General features: G+C 39.1%; 1 protein-coding gene across 1 annotated transcript in view; it reads right to left on the reverse strand.

Moving 5' to 3' along the window:
* Nucleotides 1–14,484, reverse strand: part of VPS60.1 (SNF7 family protein) — a 104,361-nt gene extending 89,877 nt beyond the window's left edge. Inside the window, exons 1-2 of the mRNA XM_089789503.1 lie at nt 14,443–14,484; nt 14,206–14,326 (exon numbers count right to left, since the gene is read on the reverse strand). Of these exons, the coding sequence (XP_089645629.1) occupies nt 14,206–14,274 (69 nt within the window). The 5' untranslated portion in view covers nt 14,275–14,326; nt 14,443–14,484. The remainder of the gene's footprint in view (nt 1–14,205; nt 14,327–14,442) is intronic.
* Nucleotides 14,485–21,973: the final 7,489 nt, after the last annotated feature.

Consider the following 21,973-nt stretch of genomic DNA (forward strand, 5'->3'; position numbering starts at 1 on the left):
TCAACATATAGCAATATCAAAGATAAAGATCTTTATTGCAGCTATAATCTTCAAAACTCCCTCTTAACAAGAGAGAGATCTTTAGTATGGTAGGAACACATATTTACAACAAAAAATGTCAATAACAAATTCTCATCACATATTTTCTCAATAAAACATTGTTATCTCAACATAACATTATTCACCATAGTTACTTCATAAAGCATAAGATTAAAGTCATAGAGTCATACACATGACTTCCACCTTACCTACTCACAAAAATGGATCCACCATACCTACTCGCAAAGAGTGGAACAATGGCTTTCACCTCAAACTTCTCTCAAAGAATAATACATTTCCACCATGCCTAATCACAAAGGGTGAGTCAAGGGCTTTCACCGCGAACTTTTCTTGTAGAGAAGAACTCATTAATAATATATATAACAATGGCTGAGATTCTCTCTCAACAGAGCCTCTCCCTCTCAGCAGGAGCAACATTCTCACTGCATTGATTACCAGAATAAGAGAGTTGATTTCAAGTTGACCAAACAAGAAGCTTTAGTGGTCACACTGCTACATAAGATTGCAAAGAATTAGACACCTCCCTCAGTCACCTCTGAAGCTAAATAGTCTCCCTCTAAATATCAGTTCTAAATATCAGTTCGTGTATATTGTCTTTCTCTTTTAATGAAGATATGTATCATCAATTTTGTCCCATGATTGCAAGCAGCATCCCCATTTTTATTTCTACAGTCTATATGGTTCTGCATATAATCTTCTAGCATCCCATTGCTCTTGTCCTACAACCAAGAGGGATTAATAAAAACTCATAAAATCAACCTATCATGAAGAGAAATATAGAGATGAATGATAAAATCATATACTATTCCTAGTGTTACCACAAAAATTCATGATCAATATTCAAAGATGTAATCATAGAGTACTTCTTTTTGTAGTCTAGTCTCAACACACACACAAATATGGATCAATACACAATGATCTCTTTTTATAAACACAGATCAGCATTAATATGATGATCAAAGCACTTGCTAAACTAAACACAACTGTGACAATAAATGATATACCTAATTGCACTCTTGAAGATCTACTCCATGATCTGATTTCATATATGCCAATCTTACCTCTTGTACATTGCTAAAATCTCTCCAAAAGATTGCAGCTAGAAACTTTGTCCCTTATTGAAGTGTTAGTGAACAGATTGTCCTTCGAGAAAATACATGCAAATCTGACCCTAAATGCCCAAGTAAAAGGACAAACTAACACCAACAGTTGGATAGGTTATCATGGATTGATAACCTTCCTCTAAATTTTTATCGGGTACATCTCCCCGTGTGAGATATTCAATGAATTTAAATATCCTGCACTTTTACCCGAAAGTACGAAAGGATCTCTCGCAGATTCTTAGATCGTGAGGTATAGATTATTTCTAACAACAAAGAGATGCTTTAACTAATCTATAGAAATGAATAATAACACTAATCTGCAGTAAAAACAATAACCAGATATCTAGAACTGATAAATCAGGATTCACAAAGTAATACTGACTTAACATGCCTGAACACAAGGTTTCTAAGCCATGTTCAAGAAGATACATATATAAACATCAAATCTTTGTATGCACAAAGTCATGCAAAAACTAAAACACCCATATCATATCTACCAATTACTGTCATTACAATATCTGCCTATCTAAAACTCTAACCATTCTACCCTCCCATTTGCAGCGGCATAAAATCTCCTGTAAGGAAAAAGCAGAATTCTTAGCCCAAACTCTCCTGTACTGTAGCACCAAAGTCTCCCCTACAGAAAAGAAGTGGAACCCTTATTACTCTGCTGTTCACTTATTTAATCTTTCTCCTTCCCGTGACCTTTCAGTTTCATAACTGATTCTTGGTAAAAAGTTGACCTTTGATATTGCACTCTCCTTTATCTTCCAATCTTCCCAGAACCGATAGCCTTCTCCTAGAATCATAACATGAGATACATCTATATAGTCTGTCCACATTCCTTAATATTTGGTCACCTTTGATTAATGACACTGCACAAGAAGCATCAAGTAATCTTTGGGAGATGATTGGCACCTGACTCTACACCTGTCAATGATTTTTGGAGAGAAAAAGGGCATGATGCAAATTCGACCTTTCAAATTCATTTACATTCCCCTCCTCTCTCTGTTTCTGTGATCTATTTGACTTCTTAAGATCTGTTCGCTTTTTAGTTATCAAAACTATTCCTTTGATATGCCCCCAATTATTTAAATAATGTTACATATCCTTTTATTAAGGAAAGGTAATGTATTAAAGACCAATATCATGTCGAATAAAACAATATAGTATAGTTTACTCCTCACTGTCTATTTCAATTCACCGGTACCTATCTTCATCTTACCAAGTCATTATTCAAATTTGGTCTTTATCATGCTTTAGCATTCCAAAGTAATCACTACCCTCCTCTCGGTGACATAAATAAGAAGTCTTCCAAGTTTTGCCATCGCATTTTCAGAAATTAGATGTGGGCTTAGCTTACTTCGAAGAACAGATACCCAGTGCTTCGGGATCACAAAGATACACATGCATGTTTTCGTAGCAATCTTCTTTCTGTGCTTGGAGCCTTTATGTATTTGGCTTGCGGGTCTGTTTCCATCAATCAGGAGAGGGCATAGTATGTGAAGGCATATTATATAAAAAAATGAAGAGCTTTTTCCCAACCTGAGCTACATCTTTGGATGGTTATTGCAACATTCCCTTCATGTAATGGCCTTCCAAGAACACTTAGATATGATAGAGGCGCAGAGCAAGATTGTCTTAACACTGCCACGACAAGCTCCTGTCACATAAGTGTCTCTCTGTTGAACTCCACATACTCCTAGACTCAAGAGAGATACATTACGCTCACTGCTGTATCGACTGATGAACCAAAACCAAAGCTACCGCAGTCTCAATCACCAGCACGGCTTTAGATACTACACATGGATCGTGATGACCTTGTGTCTGAAGTTTAGATTCATTCCTATCTCTAGTGACAATCATTCATTCCTCCAACTGAGAGTGAATTTGACGGCGGCATAAATCGTGAGTCTTCTGCCAATACTGGTGCAGCCCGCGGCTTCTTCATAATTAACACACGGCTTTATTGCTGAGCCTGTGACATCCTCCATTTCATCTACTTTATTGCAAGGTGACTTATCTCTTGACCCGATTCTACGTGCCCCTGCCATGCAATTCACTTCCTAATCATAGGAAGCTTATATCATGGTGCTACGCCTTTGGATATTGCCAATTGCTTGTGAACCTGTCATTAATATCTTTGCCACCCCATTTTAATTGTTACTCATGTTTCATGGGGCACCGGCGAGTGTTCTAAGTTTTAAAAGACATCGGGTATCCCATCATAGCTACATTTGTGGTTTCCTCGGGCTTGTTATATTTTGTTGTGAGAAAGAGAGACCGCGGGTTCCAATAACACTTCTTGACTAAGCCAATACTTTAGTGCATCCATGTCATGTCTGATCCATCCCTTACATCAAGCTCGAGCATAGGCTGCATTTACATACATTTCATCATTTTGGACCATGGAACCTCATTCTTCCTCCTTGGAAATGAATTTGAAACTATTCTCAATTTGCAGGTTCCTTCTCTATAACCTGTACGGATTATATGCCTTTTGAATTCCCAGCATATGAACTCTAGGGTTGAACACTTGAAATTGATATTGTCAGTCAGTAAGCCACATTGTATCAACTGAATTCAAAATATTGAATGAAGCTGACTATTGCATTTGGAGACCACAGAAGTCGTCTATAATATTGAGACTACCAAGCTCCCAAATTGAATTCTGAATCTTTCTGAACTAACCAATATGCATCTTGAACTAAGAGTCTGAACTTTGTTTCTATTGAACCTGCAGGATGGGTTATTTGAACCATTAAACCATTCTGAACTACTTTGAACTACTTCGAACTTCAGTTCGAAGTGGTTCGAAGAAGTTCAACATCTGAAACTGAATTCTGAAACTGTGAAACTTCTTGTGAAGTCCTCTGAACTTGGATTAAATGATCCTTATACCTTTGCTCTAAATCATTGAACTTGACAACCTTAAGCCTGATCTGAGTCTGCATGTTGAACCAACAAACCAACTTGGACCTCTGAACCATCGAACTACTTTGAACTACTTTAAACTTCAGTTCGAAGTGGTTCAACAACTCTAAACTTGAAGCTTTGAAATTGTGACCATATCGGGTACTAACATGAAGGCAACAATTATTTGGTGATCTTACAATGATTAGATCCAAAAAACTCCCAATACACAACCCTTTTATGCACAGAGTGATCTCAACACAATCAAATGAATTGCTCATACCTAGATCATACAATTAACTTTTGAACCAATCAGAGAGTTAATCTCAGAATCAGAATGAAAATTATATCTGCAACATTCGATCTATAGAATAACATTCATATCACTAAGTTCTCAAAATATATATGTGTGTGTCTGTGTATTATTGTAGAGATGCAATTCTTACAATAATATTTCTACCATAAATTGAATTGAGAGAGAAAGATAGAAGGGAAGGAGACGTCAAGATATATAGCACCTCCAAGAAGGATAAAGGATGATTCTAACTAGCAAAATACTTGAAAGAGACAAATACTGCAAGCCTTAAAGATTGACCAAGAAATTGTCATCCTGTGGGCATAAATTACACCGCTAGACTTTGACTACACACAAGAGATGTTATAACATAGTGCAAGGTTGGAGAATCCCCAAAGGAGATGTCCTAGCCGCCAACAAATAATCACACATCGGAAACACAACACAAGATATAAGATTTGATACCAAACTCAACTCTTTATTCATAAAACTACTGATTACATGCAATGTGTCAGGCTATAAGGCCTTCCCGGTTACGATCAAATACAAAGCAAGTAATAGTTCAACAAGATCCCTCAAGATCCAACCAAACCCTAGCTAGTCTAGATCTGTAACACAACAGCACTCTGGTAGAAACCTCTAGTAAGATCTAAACTTATGCTCGCAGACCACCAAGCAATCTCCTTGCTTCCCAAGCTGCAGCTACTAACTATTCTCAAATTTGCTCCCAACGTCCTAGTGTAAACTGCCTCACATTCAGTGATCTATCCACACACTCAAGAAAACTTCACTCACTCAACTACTCCATCTTCTCCATGTTGGATCCCACGCTGAATAATAAATCAAGACTCCCCTTAAACCCCCTACGTATACCCAACTAAGCCACAATTCGGCTCACATCAAACATTAAATACAAAATGTTAACCCTTATGTTAACCCACAATAACCACACAAAAATACTTAGGACAAGCCCCCAAGTTTACAACACTAATTAAATGCACATAAGAGAGATAACCAAGACCACACATAGGTCCTCATGCACCCCCAAATTGATCCACGTCACGATTAGACACTACATGCATTAAATGCACCAAGTCGGCCAACCAAAACCTCAAGAACTCCATTCGGCACCATCACCCTGCCGAGTATCAGCAAAACAACTGAGCATGCCTATCAAGCTCCCACAAACATCACCGAGAAAGCCAAGCATCGTCGAGATCAAGTCCTGCCAAGCACCAAAAACTATGTTGAGTACCTTCAATGTCCGAGCACCTCGGTCAACACTACAACTCAATGAAGACCGAATACACCTCTTCTTCGGTTGAGCACCAAGCTTCTCCACCAAGCCCATTTGGTCAAGCCTCCAACCGAGAAACACCACAAAGATGGCCAAACATCTCCAGTTCTCCACAGAAAATGCAAAAATCTTCAAGAACCTCAAATGCCCTTGCATCAAACCCTCGAGGTACAAAGAAAAGTGTGTCCCACACTTTGTTCCTCCATGAGAACTAGACTTCCACTTCATCTTCACCCAAGGCTTGCCAATCCATAAAGCCAAGAAAACGAACAAGTTCATCAACCAATTCCTCCTTTGTAAATGTACAAACAACCAATTAGCATATTTGCTCACAGGAATATACTGAACAACATGGTAACCCACAAATAGGGTTTGCAACTTATCACCACAATCCATATCAGCAACAAGTTCATCCAACTGTACATATGTAGAAACATCCATTGCAGCATGTAGATCTCCAACCTTATCAACAACAATATGAAAGCCATCACCCACAGCAACCTAATTATCCACGACTAAGTACTTTGCAATTTCCATTTCAGACACAACCAACTGATCATGAAAACCAATCTCCATCCTAACATCAACAAGGTTAGGAACCTCTTCAGGAACAACCACAAGTTTCTCTATAGGTTTTGCATCACACTCCACAAACTGATCAACATAACCAGCTTCCACCTCAACCTTGGCATGCCTTCTCTCTCGAACAAGTCTTCTAACCGGCCAGACAACTCGCTTCTGGATCGGTAAACTCCAACTCCATAAATCTCTGTGAAACTCAACTATCCCTTCCTTAACTCAATCAAACAAAGCAACATCCATCCGAGCAAAAATCTTCGTCTCCACCACATCACGGAGATTTACGATCATCCTAGTGTCCAATGTTCTCAAAGGGATCTTCACAAACCCTCTACAACAAATCCACAAGATTAACCAGATCCTTGCTCTGATGATCTTTACCCTAGGTCCTGTGCAAACAACCTCAACTTCGGCAATTTGTCTACACGCTCTAGAAAACCTTCGCTTTGATACCATCTCACGCAATGCAAGTGAGGAGAATCCCCAAAGGAGATGTCCTAGCCCCCAGCAATTAACCACATAGCGGGAACGCAACACAAGATATACGATCTAATACCAAACTCAACTCTTTATTCATAAAACAACTGATTACATACAATGTATCGGGTTGTAAGGCCTTCCCGGTTATGACCAAATACAAAGCAAGTAATAGTTATGTTAGATCCTCAAGATCCAATCCAAACCCTAGCTAGTCCAGCTCTGTAACACAATAGAACTCTGAAAGAGACCCCGCATGAGATCTAAACTTGTGCTTGTAAGCCCAACAAGCAATCTCCTTGTTTCTTCAGTCGCAGCCACTAGTTCTGCTCAAACTTCACCCAAGTAGTTGATGTAAACTGCATCACATTGGGCGCTCTGTCCACACACTCAAGAAAACTTCGTTCAATGAGCTACTCCATCTTCTCCATGCTAGACCCCACACTAAATAATGAATCAAGACTCCCCTTAAACCCTCTACTTATACCCAACTAAACCAGAAGTCGGCCTAGCAAGTTACAAATTAAATAAACCCTTAAATTAAATACATATTTAAGCCACAAGTCGGCTCACAACAAGCATTAAATACAAAATGTTAACCCATAATAACCACATGAAAATACTTAGGGCAAGCCCTCAAGTTTACAACACTAATTAAATGCACATAAGAGAGATAACCAAGACCAATAGGTCCTCAAGCACCCCCAGATCGATCCATGTCACGATCACACGCTACATGCATTAAATGCACCAAGTCGACCAACCAAAACCTCAAAAACTCCATTTGAAACCATCACCCTACTGCGTGTCAACAAAACAACAAACCATGCTTGTCGTGCTCCCACAAGCACTATCGAGATCAAGTTCTGCCGAGCACCAAAAACTATGTCAAGCTCTTTCAGTGATCGAGCACCACAACGACCGAGCACCTTGATCAACACTGCAACTCAATAATGACTAAGCACGCCTCTTCTTCAACCAAGCACCAAGCTTCTCCAACAAGCCCATTCGGCCAAGCCTCCAACCGAGAAATACCATAGAGATGGTTGAACATCTGCAGTCCTCCATAGAAAATGCCAAGATCTTCAAGAATCTTAGATGCCCCTGCATTAGACTCCCAGGGTACAAAGAAAAGCATGTCCTGCACTTTGTTCCTCCATGAGAACTAGATTTCCACTTCATCTTCAACCAAGGCTTGCCAATCCATAAAGGCAAGAAAATGAACAAGTCCTTCAACCAATTCCTCCTTCACAAATCTACAAAAAACCAATCAGCATATTTGCTCACAGGAATAAACTGAACATGGTAACCCACAAATAGGGTCTGCAACTTATCACCACAATCCATATCAGCAACAAGTTCATCCAATTATACATATGAAGAAACATCCATTGAAACACGTAGATCTCCAACCTTATCAACGGCAATATGAAAGCCATCACCCACAGCAACCTGATTATCCACGACCAAGTGCTCTACAATTTCCATGTCACACACAATTGATCATGAAAACCAATCTTCATCCTAGCATCAACAAGGTTAGGAATCTCTTCAACAACAACCACAATTCACTCTATAGGTTTCACATCACACTCCACAAACTGATCAACAAAACCAACTTCCACCTCAACCTTGCCATGCCTTCTCTCTCAAACAAGCCTTCTAACCGGCTAGACAACTCACTTCAAATCGGTAAACTCCAGCTCCAAAAATCTCTGTGAAACTCAACTATCCCTTCCGTAACTCAATTGGACAAAGCAGCATCCATCTGAGCAAATGCCTTATAAATCTTCGTCTCCACCACATCATGGAGATTTGCAATCATCCCTAGGGTCCAATCTTCTCGAAGGCATCTTCCAAGATCTTCACAAACCCTCTACAACAAATCCACAAGCTCAACCAAATCCTCGCTCTAATGATCTTTACCCTAGCTCCTAGTGCATACAACCTCAACTTCAACGATCTGTCTACACGCTCAGAAAAACCTTCGCTCTGATACCATCTGAGGTAGCGCAAGGCAGGAGAATCCCCAAAGGAGATGTCCTAGCCCCCAACAATTAACCACATAGCGGAAACACAACTCAAGATACACAATTTGATACCAAACTCAACTCTTTATTCATAAAACAACTGATTACATGCAATGTATCGGGCTGTAAGGCCTTCCTGGTTACGACCAAAATTAAAACAAGTAATAGTTCTGCAGGATCCCTCAAGATCCAATCCAAACCCTAGCTAGTCCAAATCTGTAACACAACAGAACTCTAGGAGAGACCCTGCATGAGATCTAAACTTCTGCTCGCAAGCCCAATAAGCAATCTCCTCGTTTCTTCAATCGTAGCCACTAGTTCTACTAAAACTTCACCCAAGGTCCTACTGTAAACTACCTCAAATTCGGTGCTATGTCCACACACTCAAGAAAACTTTGCACACTCAACTATTCCATCTTCTTCATGTTGGATCCCATGCTGAATAATGAATCAAGACTCCCTTTAAACCCCCTACTTATACCCAACTAAACCACAAGTTGGCCTAACAAGTTACAAATTAAATAAACCTTTACATTAAATGCATACTTAAGCTACAAGTCGGCTCACAACAAACACTAAATACAAAATGTTAACCCTTGTGTTAACCTATGATAACCACACAAAAATACTCAGGACAAGCCCTCAAGTTTACAACACTGATTAAATGCACATAAGAGAGAGAACAAAGACCACAAATAGGTCCTCACGCACCCCCAAATAGATCCATGTCACAATCACACGCTACATGCATTAAATGCACAAAGTCGGCCAACCAAAACCTCAAGAACTCCATTTGGCACCATCACCCTACTGAGTGTCAGCAAAACAACCGAGCATACCTGTCGAGCTCCCACGAGCATCGCCGAGAAAGCCAAGCATCATCGAGATCAAGTTCTGTCAAGCACCAGAAACTATGTCGATTTCCTTCAGTGACCAAGCACCACAACGACTAAGCACCTCAATCAACATTGCAACTCAATGACAACCGAGCACACCTCTTCTTCGGCCAAGCACCAAGCTTCTACACCAAGCCAAAGAGATGGCCAAGCATCTCCAATCCTCTACAGAAAATGCCAAAATCTTCCAGAACCTTAGATGCCCCTGCATCATGCTATAAGATAGGGTTTTCGTTGCACAAAAAGATCGACCAATCAATGTTGGATACAACCACTAGACTTATGGAACTCAGGAGGCAGATAAGCCATGTCACGAATCCCAAAGGGGGACATTGGCAATTAGTTTGACAATTCCCCCCTCAGCATTCATGAGGAGATTCAAACCTGTGACCAAGCTCTGATACCACTTGTTACAAGCTAGGGGTATCATTGCACCAAAAGGTCAACCTGTCAATGCCCAACACAACTTCTATACTTGTAGAACATAGGAGGTGGTTAAGCCATGTTACAAATCCCAAAGGGGAAGGTTGGCAATTAAGGGACCTATCACCTTAAGGCCAAGAGTCTACGATTACAAAGCCACTAATAGATCTAGATAATACCAATCCTCAACCAATGAAACTAGACGATCGGAAGCAGATGAAGACAACACACCGAGGTGTTGATTTGTTGCGACTGATTAGGCAAGTATAGTACACTTTTCATAAGTCGTAAAACAAACTTTTTGGTTAATTCGTCAAGCATTTTTGAGTTGACTAGTCAAACATTTCCCAAGGTTGACTCGTCAAGTATGGTTAGGGTAACTTGTTAAGCGAACATATGTCATGTAATATCGCCTTAGGGTTAGGGTTTTGTAAAGAGAATATATAGCTTTTTGCAGTGCTATTGAGTTGTAAGGGAGATAAAAGATTGTGACATGTTGAAGTTACTATATAATAATATTGGACTCTCTGTTTGGTGGGCGTAGCCCAAGATTGGCTTAACCATGTTAAATATTTGTGTCTTCTATTCCATTTATGTGTGCTTTATTCCTTTGTGATATTGATTATATTTGCATGTAATTTTCATTTCTATCTAAATAATCCTAACATGAGAGACCATGATGCCAAGAAGAGAACAAACACACTTAAATCAAAGTAACCAATACAACAACATTCGCACTTAAAGGAAAGCCAATGCTAATTAGGAAATGACGATAAACATAAAGCAAGGAAAATGAGGCTGCTGAGATATCAGAAGATCAATAAAAAATTGGCAACTCATGAAAAAGAATCACTACACAAGAAGAAGGAACCATCATGAGCACGAAGATGAGGTAGGAGTAAAATGGACATAAAGACGATTCATAAATAAAAATAAATCCTTGTCAATCGCACAGAATTGTTCTATATTTCACACATGCACAAGACTTCTGCACCAAATTTATTCGATATTGATAACTCTGCTGGAAGTTGTCATATGACTTTTCATATGATTGTTGTCAAATGTGGCTTGACGTTTCAATGAACACGAACCATATATTGAAATATGAATTAGAAGAATTGACAGAAGAATGTTCAAAAAGGCTATGATATAAAATATAAATGGCACAAAGTCACATAAGCTCTAAAAGAGATACCCAACACAGCAAATGTAGAATTCATCCTTAGTAACAATTAAACTCTTCAAATATGATAGGGGGTACAGAATAGAGCCAATTAACAATAGATACAAGAGGAGCCAAAAAATTGTAGATCTGTCTCGCAACTACCAGTTTTCAACGATCACATATTACTTACAAAATACTCAATGGAATCTATATACACAAATTAAAGAACAAAAGAAACTCCGGTATTTGATATTATCTAACCTTGCTCTGATACCATGTTAAAGTTTAGCCCAGAATTAAAGATAAACAACAGTAAACAGAAAGAACTTAAAAAAGGCACATAAAGACACAACAATTTATCCAAAGAAAACCCTGCAACTTGAAGGGAAAAACCCAACAACAACAGGAAAATATTTTTTTATTGAAATAATAAATGTCCAAGTACAATGCTTTCAGCTGAATACAAGGCTTATCACAAAAAGTAACTTATGAGACTCTTCATATCATAACTAAAGGTCTTCTCATTTACCAAATGCGAGCCTCTTCATACTTCCAAACTCATGTCTCTTTGCATGTTACATGTCTCTTCATATAATAAAATGTCAAATATTTAGAGTGAGACACCTAGCAGAACTTAGATGCCATGTCTATCATCAAAAATCTCTTCTTTAGCTGCTTACACTATACACAGGCATTTTCTCAATTTCAACATATAGCAATATCAGAGATAAAGATCTCTATAGCAGCTAGAATCTTCAACATTTATGACTCTGCTTTTGTACTTTTGAAGAATTTTATTAAAAATTGTGTTTTGCAAATGTTAAATAAATTTGCCTGGCTCTTGTCAAATTTTCCTCAGCTTTTTGCCAAGTCTCGAGCTTTCAAAACTTTTGAGCCTGCCAAGTTATTGCCAAATCTGTACTTTTCAACTATGCTTTCAAGCATAGAAATCAGACTATCTTGGAGATGGAACCCTCAAGGAGCAGACTAAGTTTCAGTGTGTCATTAGGATCATCAGAGATGTTCAGATTTGCATGTTGGATGTGCCAAGTAAAAATAACAATATCACTAACTCCGGACTATTTCTCAGCTGATTGTGTTACAATAGATGCATTTAGTTGAGGTTTTTACATTTAACTTATTATTTAACTAAAAAAAACTTTATCTACAAAGAAAGAATGTGTTCTAAAAATTTAATAAAATATTTTTGCGCTTGACATGAAACTTAGAGCTTTCCAATGGTTTGTGAGCTGCACATAGCTGTTTGAGATTACCTGTACAGAAGCCTTCCACTACAGCATGACATTTATCTATCCAGATTCCCAGGAGAAGCAAATCTATTTGACCAACCTGCCTTGCTTAACTAAGTGTTTAAATCCTCTCCAGGTATGTCGTACCAAACTATGAAATTGCATTGGCAATTCAAGAATTCAAGGTATTCACAAAAAATATAATCAAAAGCATGTAAAGAACTCAATTCCAACGCAGTCACAGTAATTTGTACATACATACTATGAGTGCTAATTATGGCCTAATGTAATTAACCACACTTCAACACGATCCTTATATGAAGAATCATCCCAGAATGAACATGGGATTGTTCATCCGAAATAACTCGACAAGTCAATCTATTGCCTCCTAACTAGATTGATTTTGCTATTCACTCTCAGAGTTGAGAGATCAGCAACCAGATATCTAGAATGAAGGATTTTAAATCTAAATGAGATGCAATAGTTAAGCTATATGAGATGCAAATTAATCTAGAAATAAAGAGAGCATTTTAATCTAAATGAATGCATTACTAAACTAGGGGAGATTAATATGCAAGAATAACAAAACTATGAATGTAAATGTGTGAGTAATCAATTCAACATAAGTTTGAACTTCAATACTATTCATTTGCAACCTCTGAAATGAGGAATTGAGAGCTTCTTACATAGAATTCCAGAATTGATCAAAGGTCAAGATCAAATCAAATGAACGGTCAAAATTAGAAATCAGATTCAGTTAGAATGGAAAACTTCCCTGTGCAAATGAAGTTAACTAATTCAATTCTGAGTGTAATGAAGAGTTAACTATTTCAATTCCTTTTCCAATTCCAGTTCACTCAGAGTTTTCAATTCTGAACTGAAGAGAGAATTTGGCGAGTATATTTGATTTAATAAAATTGAATATGACCTCATAAATGAATAATCTTAATTAATTCAATAATTAAAATGAGGATATATTTAATTAAATCAAATACATTTAATTCCTTAACGTATATTAGCAAAAGGGTAAATTTGATTTAATTAAAGTACCATGACTCATAATTAAATTAAATTGATTAATAGGTTTACCTTTGCTAATTCGATTAGACTTAGGAATTAAATAGAGTATGTAATAAATGGGGATTTTCTGCAATTGACACTTAGGTCAAGTAGAGATTGTCGAAATCAGAATTGCCTAGTACAATAGGACTTAAGATTGATTGATAGACCAAAATTGGTTTAGCATGGCAATGTGCCAATTTCAGGATATTACACATTCCAGCTTAATGATTTTAGCATTTATAGAGATGGTGAAATTGATAGATTCATCCTCATTATAGTTTCGTTCAGTTAATAGTCTCAAACGAAACTTGGGTGAATTCATCTTCAAATCAGAACCTAGTAATAATATAGGAAACTAGTAAACTCGCATGTCCTACAGACTAATTTATTTATTTAATAAAGATTTTATTTATCTGTTTATTTAAATTCTGAATCAGAACCTCGTTATAATCTGGGAAACGAGTAAATCCGCGAGTAATACAGACTAATTTGTCATAATCGAGGCTGAAATTCATCTCATCTGAGAAAAGAATTTTAAAACAACGAGGTAGTAAGGATAAGAAGAAAAAAACCTCGTAAACAATCTTTTATTCTAATAAGGATGATAACTCTAGACATCAGAAAACCAAAATATGCAATCGGTATGTAATCATACCCTTTCAGTTGTGTCTTGAATGGAGGGAGGAGGCTCCTTGTCCTTCTTAACTCCAAAAACCCTCCTCATTTTGTGTCTGCTAAGTTGAAGATCTTCTGTTTCAAATGGTCCAAAACGATTTCTGAATCAAAAGTTTTTGAAAATCAGCTAAAATTTTAACAAATGGCAATTGCGCACTCCGAAATCCGTCAGCAGAAGAAATCAAGAAATGCCGGAAATAGTCCAATTCCTCAATACCGTTCCTCAATGCAACCGTAGATCTACCATTCAATCGCCACTACCCGTGAGGATACGGGAAAAAGATTTATATTTTCAACTTCGTAAGAGAGGTCGTTGTAGGGACGGCTCGGATGATTGTTGACGAAGCAAGCACTTTTGGACACGATGCTGAGTTAATAAAGGTAATGTTCTTGTGCCCTAGTACCTTCTACGAGCCAAAATAAATTCTTTTACCAGTCGAATTAAATGCAAACATTATGTTAGTCTCACTATATTAACATTTAAGGCTGTACATTTATATTATTATTATTATATAATATTATGGTATAAAATATGTGTTGAAGTATTTTTTAATGATTCATTTGAATTGTAAGCTTAAAAGAAAATATAACCAGCTTAAAAGAAAATATAACTAGCTTATATATATTTTATTCTAAGTGTTCCATTTATTCTTATGAGAGATGGATTCATGTTGAATTACTACTCATGAAACACGGGTCAATGAGTTTGACTCAAAAATCACACAGTTAAATCATGATAGCAATATCACAACTATATAAAATAAGTCGAGAGATATTCTTCTCGAGGCGCCTATTGCACTGAGTGAGATTATGAAAATAGGTGCCTCGAGAAGGATATCTCTCAGCTTATATATATATATAAGTTAGTACCACTCGCGACAGAAGAATGAAAGACATTATTGTTATTAATCTTAAAAAATAAATAATTGTTATTAAATATATTATATTTTATAATACATTATATATTTTATATGTTCACTTCAATATATGTTTAATGTAATAGATTCCCTTTGAAAAATAAAATAAAATAAAAATCACCAAATATATAATAATTAGTATTAACAAAATGTATATTTTTTATTCAAGTAATTAAATGTTAGGAACCTGTGTGTTCCTTCTGTTTATTTTGTTACAGTAGAGTTGTTGGACGCATATGCTTTGTAAGTCGTCCCGTGAGTTTATTTTATTATCCCACATGCATAGGTAGTATTACTTTTCTATATCGTACCTAGTATATAAGAATAGGTTGAGGCCCTTGATGGGCACGGACGAATTTATTGTATTGAGCTTGCTCAAAGGAGGTTACCCCCTCGAAGTGGCCTGCGATCAGTAGATTTATTCTGAGTTCTGCTATCACTTTGTATTCTGTTATTTCGAGCATTCTCACGGTATTGCTATAAGGAGGTTCTTCTCATCTGGTATCAGAGCACTCTCTTGGGCTCGCTGGGTGGAAATTACATCAAATTTTTTTTTCTGTCGTGGCCTTCAGGTTCCTCTCACTTCTAATATCTCTTGTTATTGCAATAACTCTTTTCCGTTGCTCTGTCTGTGAGTGAATTTTTCTAAGTCGACTGTTCAAAAAAAATTTTAAAAAATAAAAATAAAAATAAAAATTTAAAAAAAAAAAAAAAAAAAGTTAAAATTTTTCTGTTTTTTAGTCGTAGCTTCCTTGTTTGCTTTTTGTTTCTGCTCATACTTCCGCAGAACGTCTGCAATATCATTTCGCATACTTCCTTCCTTGGCGACCCAACCCCAAATTTTACATATCAAAGCCCTAAATCCCTCATTTATCTAATTTTAGGGTTTGCCCTATCTTTTTCACCTCTCATCCAATCGCCACCAAACTGAGCCACAAGATTCAATTCCTCATTTTGCTCCCTTATCCCTCTTGGACTGTTCGCCTCATTTCGCCTCCCTACCCTTGAAACCCTCATTTTTCTTTTTCCCTTGTCCCCAGATAATCTCCCACCACCCGTCGAACACCCATTTCCTATATGAGTTTTACCCAAATCCAAGTTTGCCGTAACTAAAAAAGTTTTTGTTTCTCATCTTCTACCCATTTCAAAAAAAAAAAAAAAAAAAAAAAAAAAAAAAACCTTGTTTTATGGTTGTTACGCGTACAGGAGCAAAAATCATGGAAGAAGAAATTGCATCCCTCAAAACCAGACTTCAAGATCTGGATGACAAAATTCTGGGTCTTAACTTTCAGCAGTCAGCCATGAGCCGAAACCATTCAGGAGATACTGGGTCCTCTTCTGGCAATTTCCGTGGACCAAAGCTTGATTTTCCACGCTTCGATGGTTCTGATCCGACTGGATGGATCTATAGGGCAGAGCAGTATTTCAGCTTGCATAATACTTTGGATAACCACAAAGTCTCCCTTGCATCTTTTCATTTGGAACATGAAGCTCTTCAATGGTTCCGTTGGTACATCAAGGCTAATGTAGGCCCAACGTGGAGCGAATTGTGCACCCTCATTTTGGAGCACTTTGGCCCTAGTTCCTTTGATGATTTCACAGGAGCACTCACTAAACTGCGTCAAACAGGCACTGTAAGAGAATACCAGACAGAGTTTGAAAAATTAGCTAATCACACAGAGGGCTTGTCTGATGAATTCTTCCGTAGTTGTTTTGTCAGTGGTCTGAAGGATGCACTTCGCTCAGAAGTCAAAATGTTTCGACCTACTACAATGATGGAAGCCCTTGGGTTGGCTAAGTTAGCGGAAGACAAGATTAGTGCTCTACAACGCTCCAGATCTAATTTTGTTCCATTCAGAAATACAGGTTCTCACAACCCTCCAGCCATACCAGCTCCCAGAACTACTCCGATCAAGCACTTGTCTGAAACAGAGATGCGGGTTAGGCGAGACAAAGGGCTTTGTTATAATTGTGATGAGAAATGGTCTCGGGGCCATAGATGTGTTCAGCAAAAGCTCTATCTCTTGGATGTGGATTCTCCACCGGAACTGGAAGAATATGTAGATGCTCAGGAATCAGTGGATGCTGAGGTTGAGCCTCACCAGCCTGAACCTCCTTCCCCAGAAGCTCCACCAGAGATATCTGTCCATGCTTTGGCAGGAGTCACTACTCCACAAACCATGCGGGTCCAGGGTTTCTTCAAGAAGATCCCTCTTACTATACTCATTGATTCTGGTAGCACTCATAACTTCATTGATCCACGAATAGCCAAACAGGCTGATTGCTTTATCCATCCCTGCTCTAGCTTTGAAGTCATGATTGCCAATGGGGGCACTTTACCTTGTAAAGGGAAATGTCGCAATGTGCGTCTCTCTATTGGAGCTTATAACATGTGCTCTGACATGTTTGCCTTACCCTTAGGTGGTTGTGATGTGGTTTTGGGTGCCCAATGGTTACGCACTCTTAGCCCCATTCTCTGGGATTTTGCTGAACTTTGGATGCAGTTTTCAGCCGAGGGGCACCAACACACTTTGAAAGGCTTACAACCAGGGTCTCTCAGCATCATCAGTTCACACCGTATGGAAAAACTTCTTAAGAAGAATTCACATGGTGTCATCGCTCAGCTCCATTCCATTCAGATGCAGCCATCAGCAGTCTCTAGCACTCCTGCCGATCTCCAACACATCTTGGACAAGTATTCTGGTATATTTGCTGAACCTGTGGGATTACCTCCTTCTCGTCCAGAGGACCACCGTATTCAGCTCCTTCCTGGCAGTGTTCCGCCCAACATCAGGCCCTACCGCTACCCATTTCATCAGAAGACCGAAATCGAGATACTTGTCCGTGACTTACTGAAGCAAGGTATTATTCGCCCTAGTACCAGTTCCTTTTCTTCTCCAATTCTACTTGTTCGCAAAAAAGATGGGTCATGGCGACTCTGCATTGATTTCCGAGCACTTAATCATCTCACTATAAAGGACAAGTTTCCCATTCCAGTTGTTGATGAACTTCTTGATGAACTTCATGGGGCTCATTTTTTCTCCAAGTTAGATCTTCGTTCTGGGTATCATCAAATTCGGGTTAATGAGGAGGATATACCTAAAACTGCCTTCCGCACACATGATGGTCACTATGAATTTTTAGTCATGCCCTTTGGCCTCACGAATGCTCCTTCAACATTTCAGGCAGTGATGAATAACATATTTCGACCATACCTCCGGAAATTCATTCTGGTCTTCTTTGATGATATCCTCATATATAGCAAAACTTGGGCTGAGCATCTCCATCATCTGGAGCTTGTCTTGCAACTTCTCTCTGATCATCAACTCTGTGCAAAACTATCTAAATGTGTGTTTGGCCAGGAGGAAGTGGAGTATCTCGGGCATATTGTTGCCCACCATGGAGTACGGGTGGATCCTACAAAAATAGATGCCATGAAAACTTGGCCGCATCCTAAAACTCTCAAGAGCCTTCGGGGTTTTTTGGGGTTGACTGGCTACTACCGCAAGTTTGTCAAAGATTACGGGAAAATTGCAGCACCATTGACTGCTCTGTTAAAAAAGGATGCCTTCTCCTGGACCCCTGTTGCTGAGACTGCATTTGAACAACTGAAACAGGCTATGTGCAGTACACCTGTTCTCGCGATGCCAGATTTTTCCAAACCCTTCACTATTGAGAGTGATGCTTGCGGCAATGGATTGGGTGCTGTTCTCCTGCAAGATGACCATCCTATTGCGTTCACTAGCAAAGCCCTCTCTGGTAAGAATCTAGCCCTCTCTACTTATGAAAAAGAAATGATGGCTATTTTGCATGCTGTACAGAAGTGGCGGCCATACCTCTTAGGGAGTCATTTTTGCATCAGAACCGATCACCAAAGTCTGAAATACTTCCTGGAACAACGGGTATCCTCTCCTACACAACAGAAATGGGTCAGCAAACTCATGGGGTATGATTATGAGATCACCTACAAGAAGGGTAAGGAGAATATTGTGGCAGATGCTCTTTCTTGCACATTTGATAATCAAGCTTCCCTTTCCGCTATTTCTAAGCCCATTCCCAATTGGTTAGCGTCTGTTCAGCAGGGCTATGACAGTGACTCTTCTTTATCTCAAATCATTCACCAGCTAGCCAATAATCCTTCTGCTATACCACATTACTCTTGGGATGGTGCTTCTCTTCGATACAAGGGTCGGCTAGTGCTTCCTCAGAACCCAGCTCTACATCAGGCTATTTTTTATGAACTCCATGCTTCTCCTTCAGCAGGGCACTCAGGCTTCCTCAAAACTTATGAGCGAGCAAGGAGAAACTTCTTTTGGAAAGGGATGAAACAGACGATTCAACAGATGGTGGCTGAATGTGATACTTGCCAACGCCACAAGGGTGAAACGACCCTCCTTCCTGGCTTGCTCGAACCATTGCCCATCCCTACACGGATTTGGACTGATATTTCTATGGATTTCATTGAAGGGCTTCCTAAATCCGGTGGCAAGACAGTGATCTTGGTTGTGGTTGATCGTCTCTCGAAATATAGTCATTTTTGTGCCCTCAGCCACCCCTATACTGCCTCCTCTGTTGCACAAATCTTCATGGACCAGATATTTCGTCTTCATGGACTCCCTTCTTCCATTGTCTCTGATCGTGATGCAACTTTTACCAGTCATTTTTGGACTGAACTGTTTCAGAAAACTGGCACCAAACTGAAGATGAGTTCGGGCTATCACCCACAAACTGATGGTCAAACGGAAATTGTCAATAAATGCTTGGAAACTTATCTTCGTTGCTTCACTTCCGAACAGCAACATCAGTGGGCCAAGTGGCTCCCTTTAGCTGAATGGTGGTACAATACCTCTTACCACACTGCCTCTAAAATGACTCCATATGAAGCAGTCTATGGTCAGGCACCTCCAGTGCTCCTTCCCTACACTCCCAATAGCTCACCAGTCCAGGCAGTTGACATAGTTCTCCGCAGCAGGGATCAGATTCTTCGTACCTTACAGGATAATCTTCACATGGCCCGTAATCGGATGAAACAGCAAGCAGATCAACACCGTTCTGAGCGCTCATTTCAAGTTGGGGATATGGTTTTTCTTCGTCTACAGCCATACAAACAATCCTCCCTAAAGCTGAAAGGGCGTCATAAGCTGGCCCCAAAATTTTATGGGCCTTATCAGGTTCTGCAGAAGATTGGTTCAGTTGCTTATAAACTGGAACTTCCTCCTTCTTCCCGCATTCATCCAGTCTTTCATGTTTCTTGTCTAAAGAAAGTTCTGGGTACCACTGTCAGAGCACAAACTACTCTCCCTGAAATGGATACGGAAGGATCCATTATCCTGGAGCCGGTGGCAATCATTGACCAGCGCACTCGCCAGCTTCGCTCTCGCTCCATCTCTGAGGTCTTGATTCAGTGGCATGGCATGCAACCAGAGGATGCTACCTGGGAACCCCTTCTTCAGATTCAACAACAATTTCCACACCTTAAGCTTTGAGGACAAAGCTTTTTTCTAAGGGAGAGGGGATGTTAGGAACCTGTGTGTTCCTTCTGTTTATTTTGTTACAGTAGAGTTGTTGGACGCATATGCTTTGTAAGTCGTCCCGTGAGTTTATTTTATTATCCCACATGCATAGGTAGTATTACTTTTCTAGATCGTACCTAGTATATAAGAATAGGTTGAGGCCCTTGATGGGCACGGACGAATTTATTGTATTGAGCTTGCTCAAAGGAGGTTACCCCCTCGAAGTGGCCTGCGATCAGTAGATTTATTCTGAGTTCTGCTATCACTTTGTATTATGTTATTTCGAGCATTCTCACGGTATTGCTATAAGGAGGTTCTTCTCATTAAAATTAAATTTTGGATTGAAATTAGAGTTTTCATTTGCATTAGTGTTAGCATAGGTTTTATCGTTAAAGCTAGATAATTATTTGTAATAGAGCAAAGGTCGTAGTGCGACTTCTTTGAAGAAATCAAGAGCTAGAGAGTTATTAAGGCTTCAAGTTTTATAATATATAGTTTTTTTATTAATCATTAAAGTCAAGTCTCAACAACTCTCTCACATTTCTTTATCTCTCATCCTTCGTACTATATCTACCTCATGCCTTACTGTCATCCCCTTATCTCTCCCCCTCTATTTTGGGCCTAAATTGTCCTCTTTCTATATTTACCTCTATCTCTCCCTACTCCCCCTTGTACATTTCTTCCATCTCCCTTCCCCTTTAGCCATTGTTTCCCCCTAAATACCTTATATATCTTTACATCATGTGTCTTACTCTCTCACACACATCTCTCTTTCCTAAACATATACATACATATATCTCCCCCCATAATTACTCTCGGTCCCTCTCTCCCGACTCTCCTCTTAGCATGCGTTCTCCTACTTAACCCCCCCCCCCCCCCCCCGCCCCACCTTCCCTCCTCCCCCAACTTTTCACTATTGTCCTCTCTTCCTTCCTTCATTACCATGTTCATCTATCCTATGCCCTAATTATTATATCAATCCCATATATGCCCTATTCCCTCTTTCTCTTATATCCCTCCCCCTCTCGCCATTTATTCCTCCTAATTACCATATATCCCCAACCCATTTGTGTCACCCTCTGGGCCCTCTTCTCTCTCTTTCTCCCTCATATGTCTCGCATACCAATTACTCTAGTACTCTCTCTCTCTCTCTCAAATTATCCTATTGTTTATCTACCTCGTATCTCTCCCCCTCCATGCTTTCTCTTTCTCTTTCTCCTCTACTCCATTTCTCCTATTTCCCACCACATCTCACCATCTCCTCCATCTAATTACTCTCTCTCTCTCTCTCTCTCTCTCTCTCTCTCTCTCTCTCTCT

This window comes from Cupressus sempervirens, chromosome 6 (genome assembly GCF_028749045.1).
Source record: "Cupressus sempervirens isolate cs-2001-9-10 chromosome 6, ASM2874904v1, whole genome shotgun sequence".
NCBI classification, from domain to species: domain Eukaryota; kingdom Viridiplantae; phylum Streptophyta; class Pinopsida; order Cupressales; family Cupressaceae; genus Cupressus; species Cupressus sempervirens.